General features: G+C 40.4%; 1 protein-coding gene across 1 annotated transcript in view; it reads left to right on the top strand.

Annotated features, from left to right (window-relative positions):
* Positions 1–22126, top strand: part of LOC121960984 (myosin-9-like) — a 156794-nt gene that overhangs the window by 25986 nt on the left and 108682 nt on the right. Inside the window, exons 6-8 of the mRNA XM_042510887.1 lie at positions 663–779; positions 9460–9543; positions 21529–21648. Of these exons, the coding sequence (XP_042366821.1) occupies positions 663–779; positions 9460–9543; positions 21529–21648 (321 nt within the window). The remainder of the gene's footprint in view (positions 1–662; positions 780–9459; positions 9544–21528; positions 21649–22126) is intronic.

Below are 22126 nucleotides of genomic sequence, written 5' to 3'. Positions count from 1 at the left end.
TCTTTTACTAAAGTAAAAATTCCTATACAAGAACATCAAAATACTCCATTACAAGTGTTGTATTTAAGTACTGCATTTAAAATAACATTTAAGTACAAAAGTATAATCAGCAAAATATACTTAAAGTATGAAAAGTTAAAGCACTCATTCTGCAGTAACATTTCCACTATTTTAATAAATTAACGTGTATATATAAACGTATATGTTTTTTAGGTAAGATCTTGGCCTTAAAAGTAACAAGTACACCTCTAAAATAAATCTTGTAAAGTGAAAAGTTCAAAATTTTCCTTTGAAATGTATTGGAAAATAAGAATAAAGCAACATAAAATGAAAATTGAAGTGCCACAAAATTGTGCTGAAGTGCAATATTTAAATGTACTTAGTTAATCTCCATTACTGAGTAGGGATTCCTATTTGCGCACATGTATTTCCTCATGCACTGTGGATACTGCACATTAAGAACAGCTGACAGTGTAAACATAAATGCACTTGCTTGTCACTTTAAGCATCTTTTTTTAACCTCCTCCTTAGCTGTCTTACAGGATGCTGCCTCGCTGTGGGTCTCTTGATGTTCCAGATTAGTTTTTTAGATTAAGTGCCTGGTACCTCATTTGTTTTACAGAGTGCAGAGATGTGGCTGTTTTTTTTATGTCTGACTTTAGCTCTCCAAACTGGATGTGAGAGTGAGGGAACTTCAGGAGGCGCTGAAGAGAAAAGAAGAGGAGTGGAGGCAAAGAGAAGTCGAACAGAGACTGAGATATGAAAAGGAGCATCAGAAAGCAGAGGAGAGGAGAAGGCAGGAGCTACAGAGGAGAGAGGAGGAGCGGGTGAAGGAAGTGCAGGAGAGGAAGAAGAAGGAGGAGGAGTGGAAGAGGGGGATGGAGGAGGAGAGAAAGGCCCATGCTCAAGCTATTGAAAAGTGGGCTGAGAAGGCAGCTATTTTGAATTCTGAGGTGAGTATATAAATGTACTGAGTAGATCTATTGTATCTAACTATCTACTCCACAATGGGTGATAATGTGCAAGAAAGAAAATTGGCTCTCTTCATTGTGTTCTCTCGTTTAAATTCTCGTGTATGAAATGATGCTTTTTCCTCATCATGGGCTCAAGTCAAAATATCACACAATTACACACCTTCGTCCACAATTAAAAGATGACTGGAATCATTCAATTAAAAATCTAATTTACATGTTAAAATAGTCTTTCCTCTTTTGAACTTTTCCAATTTTACCTCTTTGTCTCCAGGCCCTGTCTTAGAGTGCAACTTTAAGTCATATTCTTTTATTTTCTTAATTGTGCGGCTTTAGTATGTTAACTTACAGCAGCACAGATGACAGCACATGTACACGCATGCACGTACACACACTTACAAGGACTTGTAAAAAAAAAAAAAGAAAAAAGAAAAACACAACAAAACACTTCACCTTAATTCAGACCTCAGATACTCTCTCTTCTCCTCCACCCCCACATCCCCTCCTTCCTTCCATCCTGCCATCTCGCCACAACCGCTCCAAATTAATCTGCAAAATATTGATTTGAGGAGCAAGGGGGTGGGGGGGTGGGGGCGCACGATTGCGGCCGCATATTAATACGAACGGGCCGCTCTTCGTCTCTCCTCTATACTTTAAGATCCTCATATCTTCATAATTGATTAATGTTCCTTTGTGAAGTGGGGATGAATAATACATTAGTGGGCCTGCTGCACCCTCAGGCTGATGAGAAAATGTTTAATTTCAGTAAATGTAGCGCTCCCTCTCTCTTTCTCTCTCTTTCATTTTCCCCTCTCTGGTTATTTGTGAGTGCTGGAGTGTGTTTGTGAGTTTTCACTTGTGAGCCGAAGACTGGAGGAGTGTTGTTGATTTGCTTTTTTCGTGTTTACTGTCGGCTTGAAGCGCATGTTAAGCATCGCAAACAAAAGGCAGCATCTGCATTTGCAAACATGAATGAATAAATTGGTGGAATGAGCTCGGTATTGTTCCATTAACTGATATAACTGCAAGAGCTGTGTCACTTTACAAGCTGTTTGCCCTCCAAAAAAAAAAAAAAAAAGAAAAGAAAAAAGAAATCACCCCTTTGGACTTTTTTTTGCGCAAATTGTGTCAGAATGCGCTGCGAATATCAGCTGCCACGTTATCCATCAGCAATCAGTGAAAGCATGCAAATGTGCCGTAAACCCACCTGATGAGGACAAGTAGCCTCTTCAGCATCATGGGAAGGTGCCGGGAGGGTGACATATGTCAGTTGCTGTGACTGGCACAGCCTGACTCGACTCAGCTCATCTGCTTAACAATGCTAATTATGCTAAACAGAAGCCTAATGATGATGATTAGGGGTTTAAGAGCTACAGCATGGCATGCTCGCTGTGTGTATGTGTTGCTGGGGGGGGTTGAAAGGATGGGGTGTCTGGCACCTGATGGTGAGCATCTGTGTGTAGATAAATGATGAAATGAACACACAGGTCTCACTTCATGCCTACTTAGCTTTGCTTCATTTTCATTTGAACTTGTGCCAGTGATGTAGGGGATCTACACACATGCACCGCTTCATACATACACACAGAGCGCTAATTGAATAAATAATTCTTATCCGTTAACAAGCATCCTAATTAGTTATGCTAATCAGCCTAGATAACCCAATTAACCTCATAGAGTGAAGCAGGGAGGGCTTCGCTGTGTGTTTATATGTGGGTGTGGATTTCTATGCCTGAAAGCATATCAGAGACACTTAAGAAAACACATTTGCCTAATTAGTTTTCAACGACATAGACAAGCATTTATGTTTTTTTCATGTCCTTATTGTTCTGCTTTTGAATGCGAGTTAATAGGCTTTTCACACCGAGGATATAAGTGGTACTGAATTCACGTGAGCAGCGTTTTCTGTGTGTGAGGATGTATGCATTTATATGCATTTCTGCCTGCCTTCTGCCAGTCTGCGTCTCAGTTAGATCCACATGGACATGTATATTTTTACAACTATTATGGTAGTTTAAACAGAGTGTGTATTTGTTCAGAGAATGTCTGCCTGTTCCATTAGTTTATGTCCTTGGAAATACAATTTGGCCTCAAGTTCTCTCCGTTTATTTAAAACCTTCAGTCAGCGTTCCCATCCTAATAGTGAGCCGTGTTTCCTCTCGTTTAGCTTCGCCACTCATTATCCGGGCCATGTGGAGGAGACAGTGTTTAGAGAGGAGAGGGAGAGAGACTTGGAGAGGGACTGAGAGAGGGAGAGGGAGAAAATGAGCAAAAGCGAGAGCAAAACCAGGGAGAAGGACAGAGGGAATGAATGAGTGACTGAAAGAGAGAGAATGTAGATTTTCTTTGAACCTGACCACAGCTTCTTGTGCTTCTAATGAATGGTGAGAAGGGAGGGGAGACATCCAGACAAGACTGTCTTTGTTGTGCCTATGCAAGAGAGAGGGAGAGAACACAACAGATTTATGTCTTACAGGAAGTCTCCCAGATTTGTGGTGTCGCAAACCGCCCACCCCGAGTCAACTTCATGCTCTGGCTTCTAATTAATAGCCGTTCAAGTTTCTTTGTGCGCGCACATAAGAGTGTATGTTTGTATGTGTTGGCTATTCGTGTACGCATGTGTATCTGTTGGCCTCTGTGTTTTCAGCATTTAGGCATTCAGTTTATTATGTGGAGTTTGTAGATGAGAATTAGTTTTGACAGAGTAATATTCATCTGCTGCTCTGGTTTGGTGTGTTTGGCTGACAGTGAGAGAGCTTCATTTAAAACACAAAATGATTTGAAATGATAAGTGCTTAAAAGTAAAAGTATAAAATTAGGCTCAATAATAACTGTCAAGGTTAATGTACAAAACAGTTTTTCTTTTTTGCTAGTCACCATTATAAGCATAGGCCATAGGTCACTCCATCTGTCCCTTCTCTTCTGTGCTCCGCTCCTTGTCTGTGGATCAAGACATCACAAACAAAGCTGGGATTCAGAGCCAGTTTTTCATAGTCCATGCGGGTACAGCACGTGGTGCCATTGGGTCTTCGACTGTATCGATAATTGACATGGCTTTGATGACGTAACCTATTGGTTTGTGGATGCCCAGTTTGAAGCCTCAAGTTCGTCATTTCGGCTGTCGCCATATTGGCTTTTTTGTATCCAGAAGTGACAATATTTAGACTAGAGGGTCGAGTTGTGGAGGGTTGGATCTGACTGAGAAGCCGAGGACACTATCAGCAGACAACCTGTCATTCAAAGAGGCCCTGCACTTAATTATGCAGAACTTTAAGCCTTATTAAGATGTGTGAATGGGTGAGTTATGTAAAAATTCACCTCAGTACGATTGTCATAAAGGAGAAAATTAGCTAAAAAGACCAAAACCTTTTTTTTTTTTTTGTTTTTGTACCAGGCTGTGACATGTATATGTCTGCTGTAAAGTTAGACATTTTAACAAGGAGGGATCTTTGGGGATTCACTCACTTGGAGCCAGCTTTAAGGAGCCATTCAAAGAACTGCAGTTTTTGGCACTTCCATGTTGGCTTAATTTTTCAGCTCACGAGGGTGCTGCTTGAATTCGGCTCAAAAAGACTTTTTTTCCCAGACTTACATTGTGAAAGAGACGTCTGTAAATCACTCAATACTCATATTTTAGGTACATCGACTTTCCAGTACAAACAAATAGTCCTTGTTTCAATCACGTTGTCCTAAAACTTGTAAGACTCACGAACAGCTGAATCCAGAGTGATTTTGTCATTCATGTGAGCGAGCTGGCAACCAAGCTGTTGGGAGGTGTGGTGAAAGGCTTACTCTATAGGCCGCACAGTGTGAAGGATCCAGAGAATTTTATGTCTAGACATCAAACTTTTTTGGGCTTCAAGTTTTCTTTATGCATCCATGCTGTAGATGAATTAAGCACCCTCTCAGGGAGACAATGATAGGAGAGAATGGCATAAATGACAGCAGAATGTAGGAAAGACTCCCAAACTAAATGAAATAAGTGCATATAAATTAAATAAGTGACTTAAATAAAATATTTTGTTTCTTTTGTTTTGGTGGGGGGTGCTGCCCCATAGGCAGTGGGGTGGGAGAAACCTTGCCATTGCCTTGGCTTTCTTTTTAAAAATTGTTTAAGAGCTACCCTCATTTGACTTAAGGTGTTTTAAAAAAAATGGATAAGGTATTAAAAGCTGCACCCAGCATTAGCATTAGGTCATGGCACCTTCGCTAATGTGCTAATGGAATTCACTGTGGCGAGCTAAACTGCGGGGCTTAACGTCCAAAGCCTGCACTTGTGTAATAGGAAGACCAAACACTGGATGCTACTCTGTTCTGTACAGGTCCTGGACGGGGGATGAGATGCTAATATTAGCTCATGCTCACATCAGCTGAGTCATCTCCTCTGTGTCCTTGGCTTATTAACTGATTTAAGACTGATTAGATCAGTCTTAGCACGAGCGTGCACTGGCACACATACACACTGAATTTGAATATCAAAATGGAATTGCTTTGACCAGTGAAAACTAGATTAATTCAAAATGTTTGCATCAAGGTGTGGGTAAAAGCGATGACGGTGCATATTTCTAATGCACCTTGCAGCATTTAAAGCCATTTATGACATTATCTAAAGCTCATGTTATGCAAACACATTTTGCAAGTCAAAGCCACTTATGTTGAGAATACTTGATGCTCCTTTTTTCTCCTTCGCCTTGATTTGACTTCATGAGATCATCAGCATAGGTATTGATTTTGCACTCCATCTGATGGAGTTTTAGTGAGCTAAAATGTGTATACCTCTTCCATAACAGCACCCCACAGTAACAGAATAATGAGGTTGAGCTCTGCAGCTACACTGCTGTAATATGCATGCCATGTGCTTTTCATCACAAGCTACAGACACCTCAGATATGTTAAAGGGAATTAAGTCAAAGATTAAAAGAATGTGAATTGTACATGGACAGTGTTGTGTTCTGCCTGTTAAAGTGTTTCTTCATCTAGCTTTGCCAAGGTTACGTAAACAGATTGGCCATTGCTCCGCTCTGAACAAATGCCACAAATAGCTTTTCTTCTCTCTAGTCTCCAGAAACTGTCAGGAGATTGCACTGTTGCTACCAGGTCAAATCTCCTGACAGCCTAACAGCATGCTGGGTGATGTAAGTTTGGCCTAGAAACCTCCCACATCCTTATTCTTCCTTTGAAAAATCATTTCTATTATGTCATTGTTGTGGCTGATGTGAGAACCCATTGCACTCCTGTTTCTTCCTATTTGAATGCGTAGCTCAGTTCTACTGTGAGCTATTTGATCAGCTCAGAACACGATGTTACACTTTCAGATAGTTGTTTTGGTAAACAAGGAAACATCTTGCTGTCTGTTAGTTTGAAAGCCGAGTGTCAATTTCACTCAGTACTTTTCAGGTTAGATGAAGGTGGTACTCAGCCAATGTAAAAATGCGTACGTTTGTGTGTGTGCACTCGTTTGTTTCCACCTTTCTTCATGTGTGTGTCTGTGACAGTTTCCTCTCAAGATGTTAATTCCTCCCTGTTGTTGTCATGCTAACACCAGCAGTGTCTGCGCCGGGGAGACGAAGACATATTGGTGTTAATGAAAAGCCCTCCTAAACTCTCCTCCCCGCATGAATGTTTAAACATGCTTGTCATAACATTCATTCGCTCACACATGACAGCTAGCATCTGCAGCTGCCTTGCTCGCCCTCAATATTTTATCATACCATCTCCCCTAACCCCAGACTAGCACAATGGTTGTGTGTTAGCAAACGGAATTATAATGACTCAAAACAGGCCGTATTCAGACTCACTGCCAGCGCAGGCCATACATAATGCATTCAGCAACACCACAGGCCTCATAATGGTACAATTAGTCGAACTTAAAAATGAAAGAAAGAGGGAAAGGCCAAACGAAGAGAATTTGGTGACACAGAGGGGGGAAGGAAAACAGAAAAAGACAGAAAAGCAAAACAAGGGATGCAAAGTATGGGGGAAAAAAAAGGAGAAGCAAAGAAAAAGAAATGCACATGTGCGTATACAGTTTGCAATTCAGAAATCCCATAACAGTACAGGTCAGCAGTTGTGACCTTGGTGGTTTTGTCAGAAGTGGTTCACCATGGTAACGGTTGGTCGGCAACCCTCAGAACACCCCCGCACCCCTCATCACTCCCCAACCTTCCTTACTTGCCTCTCTGCCAATTTGATTGGACGCACAATTGAAATGTCATGCTTCAGCAACACACACGCACACACATGCGTACACCCACACACACACACACACACAAACACACAAACACAAACAACATCAACCACACTGAAAGTGGTATGAAAGGACAGGGTGTGTTGTACACGTCAAAATGAGGGAAACCAGAGACAAAAGTAGCACACACTAAGAACGCAGAGGGGTGTTAGCCTCATAACACTGTAGTATTTCAGGAAAGCATCACAAAAGTGCCTCGATATGTTTATCTAAACTCATAGTTACAGGGTTAACATTGTGTGTTGGACTGGGGGGGGCGGCCAGGCACAGAGCATCAAAGCTTGTCATAGCCGCTGAATACAGAATCAAATGAATATTAATGCGGAACCAATTACCTCAGGGAAATGTTGTCTGTAGGTTAGCTTTGCTAACACACGTGTCTCACCTTTAGCAAAGTGGAAGCAGTGGGGGGGAAAGCCTGGAGGGTGGACAGCGCTGATGTATTCGTTTCCCTCCTAACAAGCTTCTCTCCCCCTTCCAAAATAGAATTGTCCAGCACACAGCTCCTCCTTTCCTCCCCTCGCCTGATTTCACCTAGATGCAAACTGCAATTTAAAAGAAATGAATTATGGAGAGAATAAATGATACAATTCTTCAACAATGCCTATGGCTTAGAGGGAGTTAATATTGGTGCCGTGTCTGACCACGTTGTTTGTTTGCAAAGATTTGATAAGCAGGAAAAATATCATTTATAACTGTGTGGTGCAACGCTGGCTTTTTTTTTTTTTACATCAAGCTTGGTTAAGTGGCACAACAGTGTTTACTGTATATAACCTTGTGAAGCCTTCTGAACACCTAACAGTGTGGAGAATATGTGTGTAGCATCAACTTTTAATCCTTTGATACCTGGATCGACATCAGTTTTCTTGTGATGCATTCAGACACCTTTCACAAGCTATTTAACCTTTTGAAACCTAAGCAAATTAGTTTGATTTCTTTCATAAACATGGGAGAAAAAATGTCAATGACCAAATTGACAAGAAGTGTCCCACAAATTGCAAGAAATTAGTAAAAGGGGACAAGAAAATTACCTAAAATTCATTTGAAAAAAGAGTGGATAAAAAATGCAAAAATGTCCAGAAAACAATATTTATAATTCTAATAATTTTATGTTAACATTTATGTTACATAAAAAATAATGAAATGTTGTCTGTTTTGTATCCCTTTTTACTCCTTTTTTTCATATTTTCAATTAATTTTCTTATAATTTTTTTTAAAAAGGGGCATGCCTTCTTCCAATGTTTTAAAAAAAACAACCAAAAAACAATTTGCTATGTTTCAAAGGGTTAAATAATAGAACACATGCACCTAAACAAAAATAGACTTTAAAAGTCCCTTAGAAGCAAATTTTCATCACACACCTTCCCCTGTACGCAGCAGTTTCAAGGCTCTGTAGTGGTGACATGTATACTATCTTGTTGTGTGAGCAGCTTAGCACAGTGCAGCACTGATCTGTGCAGGTCTCACCGCCTGCTGCTGATCTGCATAAGTGACTGTGGCACACTTAAAGCTGCTGGCTCCTTAAAGCCCCCTTCTAAATCAGTGTTAAAGCCTTGATAATAGACCTCGCTGGCCAATTGATTGGCCTTCATATGTTTACAGCTCACTTTAATTGCCTCAAAAATACCATTTATCAGCCATGTGTGTCCATGTATGCATGCATGTGTGTGTGCAAGCATGCCTGTCCATCGACAAAAAGACCTATTGATTTATCAGCATCTGGATTTGTCCCGTTCGCCGTACATAAAACCCCCGCGTATGTGCTGTTCAAAATGGGAAATGGCCCCATCGATTCCCTTAAGTTGGAGCCCAAATGCTAAAGATTTTTGGATAAGCTTTCTCATTATTTAAGCTGAAATCAATAGGGGAGAGCATGGGTCTAATGAATGAACGGGCCACAGATCAGATGGGGTGTGCTCATCCCTGGCCTGTCCTGGTCGATCTGTGTGGGTGCGTGTGTGTGTAAAAGGGAGAGAGAGGGACAGAAAGAGAGAGAAAGAACTTGACTATTTGTATAACACAAATCCTTTTCTTGACACCCAAAAAAAATCACTCACCTCTTTAATTCTTTTTGTTGGTTTGACCCGTTGCTGTCTCATTAACCTCCTTTTGTTCTTTTGCCACATTGTCTGTTACTCAAATGTGACAAAAACATACAGTTTATCAAATTCAGCATCAGTTTTTGTTATTGTTATTTATATCATTATTATTATTGAGCTGTTACACACTCTGTCTCTGTAGTTGACCGTCAGCAGGAAGCAGGTGGAGCGGCAGAGCAGGGAGCTGTCAGAGTCTCACCAGAAGGAGGAGATGCTTCTCTCTGAGGTACACAAAAACACTCACTGAATTCATGTGTCACTCCTGTCCCTGCTTTTAACTGGTTTCCCCTCTTGACTCCATCGCCCGAAAAAAATTATAAATGCAATAAAAATTCATCATCTGGCCTCGTCTGGTCTCATAAGGCCCAGTTTCCCTAGGGGGGTCAGTGTAGTTTGATCTTATCTTTTTGCTTGGAATACATCTAAGGGGGAAATAAATTACAAAATGGAACATATACAACAGCAAAAATTTACTGCTTGTGATCAAGGGAGGGACCCAAGAGTGAACATTAAAAAAAAAGAAATTAGCCTTCATACTCAACACCTTCAAATAAAATCTATATTAAACATAAATCTGCATGGGAAGATAATATGCAGTGTGGCTGTCTGTCTGTGTGTCAGCCAGTCAGCGGGTGAAACCAAAAATTCAGCCGGAGACATATACACACACACATGCTCACCAACTACCCCTCCCGACCACAACCCCTTTGGCTGACTTTTTCATTTTTCCACTTTCCATTCTTTCCACTCTTCTGAAATATCAAAACGATACAGAGTGGTGTGTCTCTAGGAAATTGTCTTTGGCCGAGCATGCAGACGCTGCCTCGCAGAGTAGCTACATTTACCAGACAACTGCTAAGAGTTTCAATTTGTGGTGTGGCCTACTACATTAATTAGCTCCAGCTGATATTGCAGACAGTTGTCATGTCAGCTGGTGGAAGCGACAGCTGAAAACGAGAAGCCTGCAGACATTTAAAGCTGATAATAATTTGATAATATCACCGTCATCAATTACCACGAACATGCGGAGTTGGCTAGTTTTTAGTGCATTTCTGCAAAGTGGCTTCACATAAGCGTAATATCAGGGAGATCAACAAACTCCTGTGTGCAAATATCACTAACCAGTCCAATTTTCAAATAGTATACTCCCTGTCCCTTCCCCTCACTCCCCTCTAAGGTGTCCCGCCTTTTCAACTCATAAATATGGAAGGCGAAAGATGATGAGATTCACGGACAAGAAAGGAATCAAAATCTATTGTTGCGTGTCCTTTTCCCCGTGTAAAGTTTGGATTAAATGTCACACATTAGCATGTGAACTTTTAAATGAGCTTGTTTGCTCTCTGCGGTGTGGGGCATGTAAATACCCATCTTGACTATGGAATGGGGATTGCTTAGTTGAGGGGGTGGGGGGTCGCAAGAATTGAGAAGTGTGGGACATATTTGAGTGTTGCACCGGCAATTAGGCCACAGCGAGGGACCGGAGTACCAAACAGCTCTATTGACTGGTTGCGTCTGGCCGATGTTCCACACCTGACGAGGCAGATAGTGGCAGATGGGGAAAGCTCCCTTATGGCTGGTGATTTGAGGGAAGGGGATGATTGACAGGCACTCCCAAAATGAGATGATTGACGCGCGCTGTCGCAATGAATCCACTCATGGGCGAATTCAGGTGTGAGTGGAAAGATATGTGTGTGTGCATGGATATGGGTACATTATAGCCTAGGTAGTGTAGCTCTGAGATAGTTACCATCAGAGATTTCACATATCAACTGCCTAAAATGTTATGTACTATAAACATTGATACAACAAACGTGTTGTATTCTATTTTTAGTGCTTAACTTTCAGAGATTAACCTATAAAAAACAAGCCTATAGCCATGATAATATGTTAAAAATAAATCAGTTTTGTTTGAAGGAAAGTGTGTGTGTAGCGTGTTTGAGATATTTGAGAGTAACCAAACCCCAGTCGGTATTTGCACACTTTTTTTTTTTCATTGACTAGGATTCTCTTTGTTTTAAAATGGGAGGCTGCTTATTTATTGACATAATTTCCTCTCAGTGAAGGGCTCGTGTCTGTAAAACACATTAAAATCATAATGCAATCTTTGCTAACCCAGGAGCAACGTTATTGTTCTATTATACTCACCGAACAACAGCATCCCAGCCTGTTTATCAATCCAATATCTCATAATGTGCTCTCTGCTTGGTCATTTTGAATATAAAAAGATCTCACACTGTTATTGTACCATATTTCCTATATTTAGTATCAATCTCTTGTTCTGACATGAATCTGACACATCCAATATGATTTTTGATTAGTTGTTGGGGTTTTTTTGTTGTTGTTGTTTTTTTCATAGTCTCCAGGTGATATTGGATACATGTGCAGAGCTGGTATTATGTTGGCTGTTTCATCTGGGTATAAAAATGATTTAGTGTGTACTCAGCACGTAGTGTCATTGACTAGCTTTAATTTCACTGCAAGGGTGGGCTTTATTACTCTGCTACTCTCCGAATATGTGTGTGTGTGTCTGTGTCTGAGAGAGAGGGAGAGAGAGGTAGCAAGATAGAATTAATGTTTCTGTGCATGTATATTTGTGTGTTTCCACGCTTGTTGGTGTAGCAGCGTGCCACACTTGTGCACACACATGCACGTGTGCATATCTTTGTATATCTCTCCATGACTGCTGTATATCCAGCATCTTCAGCATGTAATTACCATTCAATGGAAGAATCACCTAAGCCAACACGTGGAACAGCTTTCACATCACACTCTGGCCGAACTGGTGGTCCCAGTTCAAGAAACAGAGGGGCTCCACTTTGCTGTGACAAACCTTACTTTTGATCAAATGCTACAGAGCCATAATCATGTTTGTGCCACTGAATTCTTTAACCTTTCCATGACCCTGCTGAATGCCAGCGGCCCAATCACAGAACCTAATTGAATCTGCTCGGCGGCGCCCCCCCGACTGATGAAAAAATAAAATTGGAGGTGAAAAATGAATACAGCAGCAGCAGAGAAGGAGGGAGGTGATGCTGGCGAAGGTGGTGGTGGTGATGGAGGAGGTGGGTGGGTGGGGGGGTCGCACTGCAGTTTTATAAATACACAGATGTGCTCACAAACACACAACCAGACACGTACACACAGTCACACCTTTTTCAATCCTGCAGGAGAATGGGGAGTGGGAAATGACAGAGAGAGAGAGAGAGAGAGGTTGGGCCCAGGTTTCTCATTACCCCCTCGGCCCATTCGGAGGATATTCCTATAAGATAATCTGATTTATTTGCAATTTTCCTTTAAGCGGCTTAGTGTTTACCTCCAAGATTAATATTTTTCTCTGTTATTAATATCAGACTGTAATTAGGAGTGATGTGTCTCGCTCTGCACAGTTCCGTGGCCGCCAGGCAGCTAGCTGGATGAAACTCTTGTTGCGACTCTGTGATCCCGTTTCACAAGACAAAAAAAAAAAAAACAGCAAAGAAGAAGGAAGTTTTAAAAGGAGGAAAGAGGCTGCAGGGTGGGGATGTAGAATTACAATTGTAGCATACCTGTCTTTGTGTCTACGGGTGGGTGTACACAGGACCGTACAAATATGTGAGTGTTTATTTCTTTAGTTTATGTGCGCGTGCGTGTGTGTGACAGTGTGATGGCCCCCTCTGATTGATAAGGTGTCTGTGCCGGCTGCAGATTGCTCTTGCTGATTGCTTCTGAGAGCTCCAGCTGATTTATAATCAGAGCAGGATGAAGGATTGAGCTGTGGATTGCTTATCTGTTTAGCCCCCCTCACAACATAAACTGACAAATTATCATGTTGAACACACACACATACACACACGCATAGACACACACAAGTACATGTGGTAGAAAAAAAAACGTAATAATGTGGACCTCCTTATTAAACACACACAAGCACACTGTCATATAACACACACACACACACACACAACGGCCACATTGAACGGGTTTATTCATCAACGCAGTCATATTTTCATGATTGCCCAAAAGAGCGCAATCAGTCTCATTTGTTTACATGTCAGTATCAAATGTATAGGAGTCAAGTTAAGTTGCAATTAACTTGTTTTATGCACTTAGAGTTTTGATTTGCTCCATGCGGAAGAATTATTTGGAAGATTCTGCACCAATGATCAAGGCTGTGGATGTTCTGTTTTTGTTTTTTTGACACACACTTCTTACTGCTTACTTAGTCTGATTCTTAAAGGTTTTTCTGTACTCCCATTTGTCCGAATCTGCTCTGTGGGAAGAGTGGCTAAAAACACCTCAGACGTTATATCAAAAACACTTGCTTTTATTGAGAAGACCTTGTGAATGTGTTTAAAGGCACTGTATACTATGCAGGAGTTGCTGGTTAACGTTAGTAAACACACTTGGCCCCTCCTCCCTACATTGCTCGTACCAACACATTTTCACTAACCAACCAACCCAACTTGTCAAATATCACCGCTTTGTAAGTGGTCATCGCCATCATTATATGACACGCTAGGTACCCCTCTTGTGTCAGTTTTGGATTTCCAGGGACGGCATGCCAATTTACGCTCATTACATGCGTTTTTTCATTTAGAGATAAGCTTAGTTTTCGTTGTTTTTTTTACAATAAATATACAGTTTCTGCTTGTTACATGCATATAGTCTCTTTCAAAATAAACTTAGGTCAAAAAAACTTGTTTGTATGCTTACTTCCTTAGGTTTAGGTGACAAAGCACACTGTAAGGTTTAGAAAACAAAATCATGCTTTGGCTTAAAATAGCTCTGTTTGTTACTTAATGTAAGTTACTTTGATAATGTAACATCATGTAATGTATGTCAATTGCATTCTATGCTACACATACTAGGATACTATGTTGTTATTAAATGACTTGATTGACTTTTGGTTTTTCCACGCGAGACATATAGCAGGCTCCTGATTGAGAGTCCGGAGTTGGTTTGACCTTCTCTCTTGTCTTTCGCTCTTAATTCTATGGTTGTTGCCCAAAGCATCTCATACTGACGCTGAAGGGGCGTCTGTCTGTTGGTGTCTGATCCTGACGGGCCACTGACAGAGCATTGGTATTTTAAGAGTTGAGTGTGAGACCACATAGATTGTACATATGCTGCAAGTTACTGTAGGAATCCCTTCTTCATCCACGTACTTTCCTTCAGCTGTCAGGGGTGTGAGAGCTAACGCCAACCCTAGATTCACCCCTATTTGAACAAGCTTTGTGTTATCTGTTTTTTTTTTTGCACAGCTTTCACAATTTTCATAGCTTCCTCTTGGATGCTCACCGCTTACAGTCTAGCACCTGGTCGCCACGTTTTAAGTCCTGACCTCACCTGCCGAGCTGTGCCCAGAAACATCCAGAACCAAGCAAACTGAGAGGGAAATACAGGCTGGGGGGAGAGTGTGGATTACTGTATGAATCTATACATTTTTTATAGGAAAAAAAACATTCAAGTATACGTTTAAAATATAATATTTGTATGGTTTAACTAAAGTAAGTGTTTGTTGTCTTTCGATAAAGGGCTGGCATATTATGTGAGACTAATTCTACTTGGCAAGCCAGAGTACAAGCCAGCAGGTTTAAATGCTGACAGGTTTAGTATGCCCTATGGCACTGTGACAGCTGTGTGTGTGTGTGTGTGTGTGTGTGTGTGTGTGTGTGTGTGTGTGTGTGTGTGGTGTGTGTGTGTGTGTGTGTGTGTGTGTGTGTGTGTGTGTGTGTGTGTGTGTGTGTGCGTGCGTGCGTGCGCGTGCGTGCGTGCGTTGTGTGTGTGGCTGTGTGTGCGTGTGTGCGTGCGCGCGCGCATGTCTCTGTGCGTGTTTCTCTGTCTCTGCGTCTTTCTGTCTTTCTCTTCTTTCCCATTCTTACCTGTCTGTCTGATTATTTGTTACTTTCTCTCTTTTCACCACAGTTGTTTGTAAATGCACAGTGACAGAATCACGAAAGAAGCACAAAAACACAAAGTACAGGAGCACTTGGCACACACACACACACACACACACACACACTGACGAATGGCAGCAATTAGATGGGGAAACCAAGCATGTGAGGACAGAGGAGCGCTGAGGGGCTGCAACCGCTGGATGGAACGCGTGTGTGCGCGTGTTGTACTTGTTTGTGTGTATTTGAAAGGTTTTCTTATCCTTCTAATGCACCATCCATCTGTCTAAATATCAACACTGTCTCATATGTCACCGGACAGTGGCTGCGGTGGGGTGCAGTTGGTTTTGGGGTGTTAACATTTGCAATCAAGGAGCAAATAAGAAAAAGGACTGGATTACAACATTATCAGTTTGCAAAAATTAATTGCCCATGGGAATGAAGCTGGAACAGAGATTTCTTTTCTTTTGGCAGCAGCCACTTGTCTGTACAAAAACATAGGGAAACGTTACAGACAGAAAAGCTTGTACAGAAATGCTTGTAATTTCTGTTTTTCTCGCCCTGGTTCCATGTCAGTCTTCTGAGTTGTTTAACCCACTGACACGAAGACCTTGAGTTTTCTCAGCTCTTCCACTTGCTTCCCATTGGGCAAATAACCTACTCACTCCAGTCAGAGCAGCAGTCACTTCTCATCTTCCCTTTTTAATGTGAGATTTCATCTTTTCAAAAAAAAAATTCTTCACACCAACCTCTCCTTTCTACATCAATGGCATCTCTGTCTACTCAAATTGCTAATAAAAACTCCCTATTCCTACCTGGTTCTGTGCCTTTTTGAGGATTTCCCTTCTTTTATGGAACATTTTGATGGCTTTCCACTAACGTGTCATCATAAACATAATGTGCAGGTATTATGTTCTTGTCTCTTGATCATTTGCAGGTCACATGGGAAGTCTTATACGTTTTCTTTTTTTTTCTTGTGCTAGATGAGATGGAAATGCACAGTTACATATTATGAAGTCACTATTCACATTCAGAGTAGTCAATTAATAAAACAAAGTCAAACATAAAGACATTGTAAAAACACTTTGTAAGTACATCAGCAGCTATGTGCGTAAAAAGCGTAAAAAACACAAAAAACTCATTGACAGCACCGATGACTTGTTTTCTAGGATTTACAGATGTGGAGAGGGCCACATAGTAGAGATGCACCAAACAATCAGCCAGTGATCAAAATAATATGACTTTCAGCTTGATTGGCCATCACCTGTGATTAGCTGGTCAGTCCCAAATTCACATGCATGTGTTGCACAATGGTTTGCATCACAAACAGCAGCACAGATAGTATCTGAGTACTGTCAGAGCAGCTGCAATCCATTCTCAAAAGTTTGAATTCATGCATGCTGCATATGGTTTGAAGGCTACTGTGTTACGTTAACTAGCAGACTGGTGTATATGACCTAAATTTGTATTAATCAAAGTAATGCTAGCAGTTTCATGTAAGTGGATAGAAGATGCTAAACCACTTAGCTTCCTAGAGGTTTCACTCAATAAAAACACATATATGGTCTACCCAAGTCTGCTGGTTAGCAAACTAGTCAAGACAGCTGGGGTGGTTAATAATAGGCTCAAAAGTTTCACTTGGAAGAGCTAATGCTAACCATTTAATGTAAGTAAATGGATGACGCTAAAATATTTATATTCATATTTCATGAGGTATACTTGATACCTGATGATAACATAATCTGATCACGTTCCACAATCCTGAGGCAGGGTTTCAGCAGCCAAAAAGAGTGATTCAGGGATGACATTTTTCTGTAGGCTGACGTGGAAGTTAGCCTTGTTGCCTTATCAAGAACCCTATGGGATTTTTCCATTGGATTTTGGGTAATTGCAGAAAAAAAGCTCTGTGGTAAACAAAAGTTTATGATACTTACCTGTTTTGTTCAGCAAGATAAGCTTTGCAAAAGAACACCACTTTTCAGTCGCCAGAAGTGAAAAGCTCACAATAGGCTTTAAACAAACTACACTAAGTGGCATGAATTAGCATCCCTACCACAACAAGATTGTAAATCCATCTTGGGCATTAGCCACTGTTGGTTTAAGATGCATAAAAGCTTTAAAGTTCACGAGTGGGGTATTTACTGACGTTTGATTTAATAGAACAAAATGTGAAAGTCTCTTAAACTTGTGTTACCCACAGAACTTATTTCAGTCCTTTAACCAAAAACTAATTGACCAAGACTTATTGACTTCGAGATGGGGGAACTGGGAGCTCAAAAAAAACAAAAAAACATCAAATGTATAGTTCTCTGAAAGAAAGAAAACGAAATTAGTATCAGCAGGTCAGACTTTAAAAAAAAAACAGAAATACCCTTAAATATTTCAATCCATACTTCTGTGCTACATGTAATTCAAAACATTCCTGAAACATATCATGTTTCTGTCTTTCTTTTTTTAAAATTTCCAAGTATTTGTGGAAGATGTAATGTGTGAGAGCACATTTGTGTGATTTTATGTTATTAACGGTTTTGCCTTCACGCCAGCTTTGTGCTGATTTATTCTCTCCTCTGTGGGATTGTGCCGATTTTACAAGCAGGTGTATGTGTGCGTGTGTGTAGATTTGTATTTATGACCAGCAGCGATGTGTGTTAGACACTACCACTGATGAATTACTTCACTTCTGATTGCTTATATCACAAATCATCCCCATATTATAACCCTTCACATGCAAATAAGTATCAGCAGAGTGTGCGCACGTGCATGTGTGAAAGAGTAAAATAGAGGGCATGAATACATGTGTCTACAAAATAATGCAAGCTGTTATTTACATATAAACTAAATGTACACTGAGTTCATATATGTGGTCCATGTATAGTATCTATGTGTGTGTATTATGAATGAATGAGTAAGTCGGTGTGTGTGTGTGGTAACCCTGTATCGCTGGCGAGCTCATTTCTCTCAGAAATCAAAGTTAAATGGGTCATCTATCATGAGAATATGTGACTGGGACACTTGTCTCTGCCACACTCAGAATGCGTGTGCGCAAATATGCGCACAAATGCAAGGTGTGTGGTGCAAGGGCTGTGTGTGTGTGTGTGCTTCTGCAGCTGCGTGCACCCTCTAGAATGTGTGCATAAGTCTGTGTGTGTGCATGTGTGTATGTGGGGGCCACTTGTCTTTGCCTGCGCTATGATTAATGGTTTACATTGGGCTGTTCAGCCATGCATGTTTCTTGGTTTATCGTTTTATGCTGTCTCCAATTAAAGCTCCATAACTTGAGTGATGGCTTCACGCCAGTGTCCATCAATAGAGGCCATCAGCGGCCTCATGCATTCAGGATATGGAAGCCACACACTAACTATTATCCTCTTGTGTCAGAGCCAGTGGGCAGTCTGTGTTTGTGTGTGTGTGTGTGTGTGAATATGCAGATGTATGTGTGTGTGTGCGTGCATGTGAAGTGAAACAATATCGATTTGAAGTGATCTAACCAACTACCCTCTTAAATAAATCTAGTTTTACCTCTTAAAATCTTATCTTAAAACAGATAAAATAAATTGCCAGTGGGGTGAAATAATATTCTCTAATCAATATCAATCATAGCGTAATCAATAAATTAATCATTCTGAACAAGTGGAATCTTCTCATCTTAATGCCGTTTCTTTCTGTCTTTTTTGAAACATAAGGAAAGCCGTAGTAGAATACAACTAAGTACAAATTCGAGTTACTTGAGTCTATTCTTTTTATGCTGCTTTACACTTCTACTCCACTAAATTTCAGAGAGAAATTCTGTATTTCTATTTCACTCTATTTTTCCAAGAGCTTTACTTAGTTACTTTGCAAATTAAGATTTTTTTTTACATACTGTATATAACAAAAACCCACTAGAATAATTTATAAAATATTTTTTTGTTTTTGATCAATTAAACTTTCCAACAGTTTATACAAATACAGCTGTAACAAACAGATTTATCTGTTGGGCAATTAATGGAAAATTAATTGGCAACTATTTTTTTATAAACATCTATGTCATTTTCTAATTTATTTTGAATAAGTTAATTTCTTTTGTAAGTTTAATAGTTTAAGTAAAATTACTTATACTCGTAACAGAGTTTCACAGTGTGGTATTACTACTGAAGTAGTCGTGATAACCTTTAGTAAGAATCTGAATATTTCACCACTGAAGGAAAGCAAAACTGGAAGCCTTTACACAGTGTGTGAAGTATAATTTTTTGCAGTGTGTATATACATGCACAATTTTGCACGTTTTTGTCACCATATGTGTGTGTGAGTGCGCAGGTCTGTCTATGCAAGGAGAGCGTCGATACATACATCTGGACGCGTGAGCTCGTTCATGTGTGCACCACACAGGCAATGCACGCACACGCCGCGCAATATCATTTCACGCAATATTATTTCTCATATAGCTGTAATGACATTAGGCCGATATGTTGATTATACTGTCGGCAAACAGCAGCCCTGCTGATTGGGTTAGCATATTACCCTATATCACATCTCTCCATTCATCCCTGTGCTTTTTTTTATTGCCCTCATTTTTCCAAATCACTTCCCACTTCCCCAGTTTCCTGGGCGAGGTTCCAGGCTATGCAAGCAGGTGATGTGGCGTAATATGATGATAGGAAGGCACAACAACGCAAGGGAGAAAGGCTTAAAAAAAAACCCAACAACCTGAGAGTAGATGTTGTTACATTGTCTGGGTGCAGAACAAAGCCTAGCGATTGGACAGCAAAGTGTTAACTTATGTGCAAATGTAGCGGCTAATAAATATTTGATCACACTGACAAAAACACAAACGAGCTCATGCAGGTTGTGCGTGTGATGTTTTTACGGTGAGCATGTGTTTTGGATAAGGATGAAGTAAAGGGTGTGCAGATTGGTGAAGAAAAATTGGGTTTGATTTAGTGAAGACCCAGAATAAGTAAGAGGGGGTGGGGTAGAGAGGCAGAGAGATATTTCAGAGTGGGCTACTCAGATTGTTAGAGAGAATGAGATTTCATTTGCAGCTGGGACATTGAGTGATGACACCCACGGCGTGTGTCTGTCTGTGTGTGTTTGTGTCCGTATGTGTGCACATGGTAGGGCCTGAGTGTGTATTTGCACATAGAATACACACACACACACACACACACACACACACACACGCAGCTATATATATGTATCTATATATATTGTACAAACTGCAGAATTGCTCCCAGGATTGCTTGTGTATTTTTTTCAGTGTGTCTGAGTTCCCTCTTTAACATCAGTCTCTAAGTGGTAGTGGCAAAAATCAAAATCTCTATACACACTACAGCAGTATAGATTCACTCCTCTTCTCCTTCTCTCTGTACACACAAACATATATATACACTCAAACACAGTCTTCATTACAAACTTGCAGGAAACAAACACACCACCACAGGCAATATTTATGTTACGGTGAAACACAGACTTTTGGTGCTGTTCAGGCCGCGACATGATCATGTCTAACCGTCATGATAGGAAATTTCCCTGCAAATTACTAATGCTGTTATTCGATATTTGTACCACACGTGCAGGTAATGATTTAGCCATGCATAGTGTACAGTAGGACACACAGGCAGTAAATGGAAAAAAGATAACAATAACAATAACTCACATCAGCCGTCTCTAATATATAGGCTGCTACACCGTGTCATGGATATATGACACTTGGAGAAAAATGAACCGTGGTTATCTTGAAATTAAAAAAAGGGACTGATTTAATATTCAGCAGTTGCTGGGGGAAGGGAAAGAGGGAGGACCTATGGTTGGGGGGAGGTGGGAGGAGGCGATGGAGATGGAGGAAATTAATCAGTGGTATCATCTCCATGGGAGTTTAGCTAACCACCAACCTCAGCGCTTTAGTCAGCCTATGAGGGCGCTTGTGCTGAGGTCGCTGCCATAACAAACCAAACCCCCCAAATCACCATGCATAAATATTTACACACAAAGACACACACACATACAGAGATCACACATTAGACTAACAAGCCTAACACCTTCAGAGAAGTCCTGTGTCATCAAAATATAATATGTTGTGTGCGTTATTGTGTGCTACGAGTATAATCAGTGCATACTGTCCATCCTTATATACAGTGTATGGGCATGATCTGCATGTCAGCTCTGTTTGTGCAGAGTTAGAAAAAAAGGCAGTCCAATGGGCAGTATTTTTTTTTCCATTTTATTGTGATTTATTAGTGTTGCTTATTGCTAATTTTTTGTCCCTTTTCACAATTTGGGATCTTTGAGTGAGGATAGTACACATGCCACAGCTTTTTGTATGACAGTGAATGAGTTTGAACTCCCTGACCTTTTTCCAGGCTGAGGCCAAGATGGTGTCTGTAAGAGGCGAGCTCAGCGCCTTATTTGAGAGAAAGATGGAGGAGAAGGAAGCGAAAATTGACCAACTAAATGAGGAGATGAATGGAGTGAGACAAAAGGTGAGATTACAAAAACAAACTTTTGTTTGTATAAGTTTTAAATACACTATTTTATTCTGCAAATTCTTTAAGTGATACTCCAAAAATGTATAATTTGTGTATTAATAAGTCATGCCATGCTACTGTGATTTATTTTACATATATTTTGCATATAAAAAGAGATAAACAATTAAACGCAGGGACACAGGATTAAAAGTGGGAAAATGTATTTTTCATTTCACTGGGTTTTGAGGACAAACTCCACACATGCATTTTTTTTTGTCATACACACAAGTGCCAGCACGAATGTATTAGATAATGTGAATGTATAATATTGAAAAGCTCTGGAGCAAATTAGAAATTGTATTGCATCGTGAGGCTTTGGCTAACACTATTGCTTGACCCCTGGGACTCTGTTAGCTAATTTAAGTATGCTATCATAGCGCTTCAATCAGTTTTCCACCCACCTATTTTATACCCTTTTCAATTATACAGATTA

Source organism: Plectropomus leopardus, chromosome 21, assembly GCF_008729295.1.
Source record: "Plectropomus leopardus isolate mb chromosome 21, YSFRI_Pleo_2.0, whole genome shotgun sequence".
NCBI classification, from domain to species: Eukaryota; Metazoa; Chordata; class Actinopteri; order Perciformes; family Serranidae; genus Plectropomus; species Plectropomus leopardus.
The sequence above is the reverse complement of the archived record's forward strand: the minus strand, read 5'-3'. Positions and strand labels throughout refer to the sequence as shown.